General features: G+C 37.9%; 1 protein-coding gene across 1 annotated transcript in view; it reads left to right on the plus strand.

The window, feature by feature from the left end:
- Window positions 1-6,955, plus strand: part of SVEP1 (sushi, von Willebrand factor type A, EGF and pentraxin domain containing 1) — a 186,639-nt gene that overhangs the window by 111,989 nt on the left and 67,695 nt on the right. Inside the window, exons 20-24 of the mRNA XM_007449809.1 lie at window positions 299-390; window positions 1,675-1,771; window positions 3,365-3,478; window positions 4,734-4,847; window positions 5,760-5,961. Of these exons, the coding sequence (XP_007449871.1) occupies window positions 299-390; window positions 1,675-1,771; window positions 3,365-3,478; window positions 4,734-4,847; window positions 5,760-5,961 (619 nt within the window). The remainder of the gene's footprint in view (window positions 1-298; window positions 391-1,674; window positions 1,772-3,364; window positions 3,479-4,733; window positions 4,848-5,759; window positions 5,962-6,955) is intronic.

A 6,955-nucleotide genomic window follows, 5' to 3' on the forward strand; every position in this document is an offset into this window, starting at 1 on the left:
CGGGAAGATCCCACATGCCGCGGAGCGGCTGGGCCCGTGAGCCATGGCCACTGAGCCTGCGCGTCCGGAGCCTGTGCTCCGCAACGGGAGAGGCCCGCGTACCGCAAAAAGAAAAAAAAAAAAAAGAATGTGTGTATTTGTATAACTGAATCACTTTGCTGTACAGCAGAAATTAGCAGTAAAACAACTATACTTCAACTTTAAAAAAAGAAAAAGAAAACAATAAATAGTCTATTTATTGGTAATATCTACTACATACAAATATGTTTTTCAGTTGTTTTCCCATTAATTTTATTAGGTTTTAGTTCAACTTTCTCAGCAGCAGAGGAAAGTATAGTGCCCGTTGTTTCTCCTGGACATATCAAAAAGAAGTATGAAGTCAGCAGTCAGGCAAGTCCATTTTATATTTATAAAATTTTCTCTAATGGAATTCTTGGAAAACAATTTGTCACTATACATGTCTCACAGAGGAAAACTACCAGAGTTGAAACTTCAGGTAATCAAGACTCATGAATATTATCGATGAATAATTACATTTGCTTATGACTTATAAAATGAACTTTCCAAAAATGCAGCATTAGAAGTTCTAAGTACCAGAAATGGGAATTTTTCCCAGCCATGTCTGGCACAGAGAATTATGCATGTGGGGAGTCTTTTGATTTGCTAATAATTAACATGTACCATGTACCATGAGCATAACCCATCATTTGAGTAAGGGCGTTTGGATTAACCAAAGGCCTTTTCCGATTAGCAGGAAGAGTTACTCAACTTTCATGAACGTTATTGAAATTTTTTGCCAGCAAAACTAAAAATCATTTATTGGAGTAAGTTGTGGGTTTTTTTAAAAAATAAGGAACATGGGGCTTCCCTGGTGGCGCAGTGCTTGAGAGTCCGCCTGCTGATGCAGGAGACGCGGGTTCGTGCCCCGTTTCGGGAAGATCCCACATGCCGCGGAGCGGCTGGGCCCGTGAGCCATGGCCACTGAGCCTGCGCGTCCGGAGCCTGTGCTCCGCAAATGGGAGAGGCCACAACAGTGAGAGGCCCGCATAACGCAAGGAAAAAAAAAAAAAAAAAAAAAAAAAAAGGAAAAAAAATCAAAAAACTTTTCCATTTAGTTTTTTGAAGACTAGTTAAGAATAGTTATTTTGGGTGATTCAGCCATTACTCTGAATGCACCTTGCCCAATGTCATAATAAATTCCTTGGCTTTAAGTATTTTTAAGGAGGATAATGAAGTTATATTTCTTATTTTAACTTCCTACATCCAAACATACTCACTTATAACGGCTTCATAAGTCATATTTGAAACTGCACGTAATGGACACAGACATATTAGAATCCACTGGCTTACTTTTAAAAATGATGTACAGATACCACTTCCACAGATTCCTGATTTAGCTGGTCTGGGTTGGGGCCTGTCCTTAGTATACTTTTTAAAATGCCTTAAATGGAGCCAGCATTTAGCAACACTGCCTGGGTTTATCAGAACATCACTCAAGAATAATATATAGCATTTGTGCCCATATATGGCAGGTCCCAGCGTTATGCAGGCAGCCGTCCAGCTGGACTCACCTGGAAACCGAAACCTGATGTAAACCTTTTAACTCCCTACTCTGAATTGCTTTGAAACAAATAGTGTTTTGTCTCTGATAAATTTCTTTTCTGCCACTGGTAGGTTTTCCATGAATGTTTCTTAAACCCCTGCCACAGTGGTGGAACCTGCCAACAACTTGGGCGTGGTTATGTGTGTCTCTGTCCACCTGGATATACAGGTAACACAGAGGAATGCAAATTTTCATGTGTTTTTCATACAGTATCGTTGTGACTTGCAGTATCAGACTTTGAAACATTAAAAATAAACGCCATAAGATACATTAGACTGTATAATTGCACAAAAGTTTGGTTGAACAAGACAAACCAATAAGTGAAAAAAGCATACATATCTTACGAATGACAGTTTTCTTTGCACGTTTTGGGGGAAGAATAAAGAATCACCTTCTCTATGAAAAGTCACATCATAACTCACGATTTAAATTGGGATACGGTTCCAGAGGCCGTGTCCAAGGTTGCATTCTAACACAAATTAAATGCATGACATTCAACATAGAACAGGTTGTCCAGCATAAACATTTTTAAACAAACTCCAGTTTCTCTCATTTGCTTCACATGAATGGAAGTTCTCATGAATGGCCATGATTTGTTGCTTTCTTTCTTTCTGGAAGCTGTGCTTAGAAAAACAGCGTGGCTTTGAACTTGGTTATGTAGGAATTATGTAAGAATTATGTTTTCTTGCAGTTTGGTTCAAATTCCAGCTCAGTCCAGAAATATAATTTTTGAGGAGAAATGAACTATATCTTAAAAATTGCAGATTATTTAAAATAATTTCCTGTTTTCTTCCAGAAATGCAGTTTGTACTTTTTTTTTTCGAGTTTTATGCCGCCAACGTGAAGTGTTTTTAATGAGAAAGTGGTATTTAAATAATTCACCACAGAATAAGCAAAAGAGAAGTTGGAAAACAAAATACAGAATGTTGTCATTCCACTTATTTCAACATGTGCATATGTGCATGTGTGTGTGTTTCAATTCTTATAAAAATTTTTGTCCCAACATTCCACAAGAAATAATAAACTTGTCCTAGAATTTTATAAATGAGAGGTGGTTGAGAAAAGCATAATATAGGACAGTGATTCTCAAATTTTGACGTGCATCAGAATCACCTGGAAGACTTCTTAAAACACACATTGCTGGAGCCCAATCCCAGAATTTCTGATTCAGTAGGTCTAGGGAAGTTGTGAGAATTTGCATTTCTGTCACATTCCCAGGGGATTACTGATGTTGTTGGTCCAGGGACCACACTTTGAGACGCCCTGGTGCAGAAGAACGTGGGTTTCGGCAGAGCTAGCCCATAGAAAGCCTGTGTGCACCCTATGGGAAGACGCACCCCATTCTAGGATACCTGACATATGAGCTGAGATCTGGCAGGATTTAGTCCCACCACCCCTCCTCCGCCAAGTGGCCTTGGTAGCAAGTATATATGACTCTGTATTTTTCACTTTGGAATTAAACTAATTCCTGGCTCTATTTTATGCTTCCAGATTTCCCTTTTTCCCCCTCTACTTCTAACTTAGGATCTTTTGCTATCTTTTATGAATCCTTATAAGGATATCTTAAAGCTGTTTAGAGAGAGGTAATACCTTCATTAAATACTTAACTAGATGGTAGCTCTTAACAAATATTGCCCTTTCCTTCACCACCACCACTCCGTATAAATTCAGATTATTGGGATAATTATCTTTAAATGATCATGGTTCTGTTTCTGTTAATCTGCTCTTTGCTTGACCTTCAGTGTCTGGTTTGCATTTTAGGCTTAAAATGTGAAACAGACATTGATGAATGCAGCTCACTGCCATGCTACAACAGTGGAATTTGTAAGGACCGAGTTGGGGAGTTCATTTGTGAATGCCCATCTGGTTACGCAGGTAAGGGGAAAGTTTCTCATTCTTAGAATATTAACCCTGGAATCCTTAAAATAATGGGTTACCACCTCACACCTGTTAGAATGACTATTATCAAAAGATAAATGTCCATCGACGGAGAAATGGATAAAGAAGATGTGTGTGGGTGTGTGTGTGTGTGTGTACACACACACACACACACACACACACACACACACACACACACACACAATGGAATATTACTCAGCCATGAAAAAGAGTGAAGTAATGCTATTTGCAGTGACATGGATATAGACCTAGAGATTATGGTACTAAGTGAAGTAAGTCAGAAAGAGAAAGACAGATATCATATGATACTGCTTATATGTGGGATCTAAAAAATATGGCACAAATGAACCTATTTACAAAACAGAAATAGAGTCACAGATGTAGAAAACAAACAGTTACCAATGGGAAAAGGAGGGGGAGGGATAAATTGGGACATTGGGATTGACATATAAACACTACTATATTTAAAATAGGTAACTAATAAGGACCTACTGTATAGCACAGGGAACTCTACTCAATACTCTGTAATGACCTATATGGGAATAGAATCTAAAAAGAGTGGATAAATGTATAACTGATTCACTTTGCTGTACAGTATAAACTTACACAACATTGTAAATCAACTATACTCCAATAAAAATTAATTAAAATTTAAGAGAGATAAGAGATAACAGTGCTGCCAAGGACATGGAGAAAAGGGGACCATTGTGAACTGTTGGTGGGAATGTAAATTGGTTCAGCCATTATGGAAAACAGCATGGAGGTTCCTCAAAAAATTAAAAATAGAATTACCATACAATCCAGCAATCCCTCATCTGGGTATGCATCCGAAGGAAACGAAACCACTGTCTCAAAGAGATATCTGTATTTTCATGTTCATTGCAGCATTATTCACAATGACCAATGGCCAAGATATGGAAACAAGCTAAGTATAAATCAAGGGATGAATGGATAAAGAAAATGTGAGATAGGTAGGTAGGTAGGTAGGTGGATAGATACATACATACATAGATACATAGATAGATAAATAGATAGATATCATATATATAACATATATTGGAATATTATTCAGCAAATAATTATATTTGGCAAAGAGCAAAATTTTTCACAAACATGTTAGCCATGATTTCCAATCGTTTTGCTCTTACACCTGAACAACTTGCTTGGAAACCGATTAGTCTTAAATTCCTTTCAGTTTTCTCCAGCTCAAATATTCTATGATTCTTTGCAGGTCAGCTCTGTGAAGAAAACATAAATGAGTGTAGCTCCAGTCCTTGTTCAAATAAAGGAACTTGCGTTGATGGCTTGGCTGGTTATCGCTGCACGTGTGTGAAAGGATACATGGGTAAGATGTTTCCATTCTTCCTAGTTGTCACAGAGTTCTGTAAAGCCCCAGAAATCATTACATTTACGAACATTACATATATATATATATGTGTGTGTGTGTAATATTATATAAGTTAATCTTAATTTTCTGATTTTACAGCTGTGCTGTGATTTCATAAGAGAGAGTCCTTATTTTTGAGGAAATTCACACTGAAGTATTTAGGGGTAAAAGCGCATCATTTACACCATTGTAAAGCAATTATACTCCAATAAAGATAAAAAAAAAAAAGAACAAAAACAAAAAAAAATGGGCATCATTTCTACAATTTACTCTAAAACAGTTCGGAAAAAATAATATGTTCCTGTACATGTGTGTATATATATATATATATATATATATATATATATATATGTATAGAGAGACAGAAAGAGAGAGAGAAGACATGAGTTTATATGCTAAGACAAACACTCAAGAAGGAACTGGAGTTAAATTATATAAAATCATACTGTGAATGGATGCTAAATAATAGAGTTAAACTATCTATCTATCTACACTTAACTGATAAAGAAGTCCAAAACAGAAAATGATCAGTGAAGGAAAGGGGGAAGGTCAAAGAAACAGAGGAACATTTTGAACTAAATTTGCTAGTTCCATTTTTTAACATTATCTCAATTAGATATTCATTGCTAATGTTCATTTCAGAAAGAGGTAAGATTGAAAGAGCAGATTTTCAAAAACACAGTCCTAAAATGATGTAGAAAAGCCAGAGCTTGTTGAAGAATGGCTCTGAAACCAGTTTGGTAGGCCAGTGGCTCTGCAGCCTCCATTCCCATCCTTTAGAAGCAGCATGCTCTAAGGAGTCAGCACCTTGATCCCAGTTTTCCCAAGGGGTTAACATGTGGGGTCCTTCTCGTCCGCCTCCATCCTCAGGCCTACACTGTGAAACGGAAGTCAATGAATGCCAGTCAAGCCCATGCTTAAATAATGCAGTCTGTGAAGATCAGCTTGGGGGGTTCTTGTGCAAGTGCCCACCTGGATTTTTGGGCAGCCGGTGTGAAATAAACATGGATGAGTGTTTCAGCCAACCGTGCAAAAATGGAGCTACCTGCCAGGATGGTGCCAATAGCTTCAGGTAAAAGTCTAAGGTCTGGCTCCTTTCACTATTTTTATTATCTTAACTGTTCAGTCATTCTGCAGTCTTTACAGAGTATTACTTTGAATTCCAAGTCAGCCCTTCCCAAATCCTAGCCCAAGGATAAGCTATGGTAGAATCAGACTGCCACCTGATGTTCTGATTTCCTAAGTCTTGGGTAAAGTCTATAATTTTAAAATAGACAACCTGTATGTTTTAAGTTCCCCAGTGATTCTGATGCACAGCCAGACTTGGAAACCACTGTTCTATACTTGGGAAGTCAATAAAAGATGAAAGGAAGCACATTTATTCAGAAGCAAATACAGAGGCCCTATACAAAACGCAGTTTTAAATGTTTTATATTTTAGCTGGAGTTTTCCCACTAGCTAAAATAGGAATTGTGCAATTCTGCTGTCACAGCGCCATTCTACATTCTATAACCATGGTTTTCAAACTTTTTTTTTTTTTTAGTTTAGTAACCCTTATTTCAGGAGAAATCGGAGTGTAAACAAATAAAACAATAAAAGCTAAGCTTTTGGGGTTGAAAATAGTGGTGTTTGTGGGGAGACTCTGTCTTCCTGAGGCAGCTCTTAGGGTGCCAGTAGAAAACAGTTTGAAAACCAACACTTTTTTTTTTTATTACTATCAAGTCTGCCCTATCCCATCCCCTTCCTCTTGCAGGATCTGTGGCTTCTGCAATGCAAAAGACAGACTGGTCTTGCTTGCAGAATTTTAGGAAACTTTATTGCCCTCAACAAGCAACTGGTTCTGTAAGTTTTCAAAAGTTAAAAGCAAAAAAAAAAAAAAAAAAAAAAAAAAAAAAAGAATTCTACCCCAGTTGCAACATTTCCCAGCACTTTCCCGGTTCAGCCCCCTTCCATTACTGTCCCCTAACAGAGCTAGCATACTATCTGGAAGAAATAGGAAGCCATCCCTGGTGGCGCAGTGCTTGAGAGTCCGCCTGCCGATGCAGGAGACGCGGGTTCCGGCCCCG

Source organism: Lipotes vexillifer, unplaced genomic scaffold (genome assembly GCF_000442215.2).
Source record: "Lipotes vexillifer unplaced genomic scaffold, Lipotes_vexillifer_v1.1 scaffold230, whole genome shotgun sequence".
Taxonomy (NCBI): domain Eukaryota; kingdom Metazoa; phylum Chordata; class Mammalia; order Artiodactyla; family Lipotidae; genus Lipotes; species Lipotes vexillifer.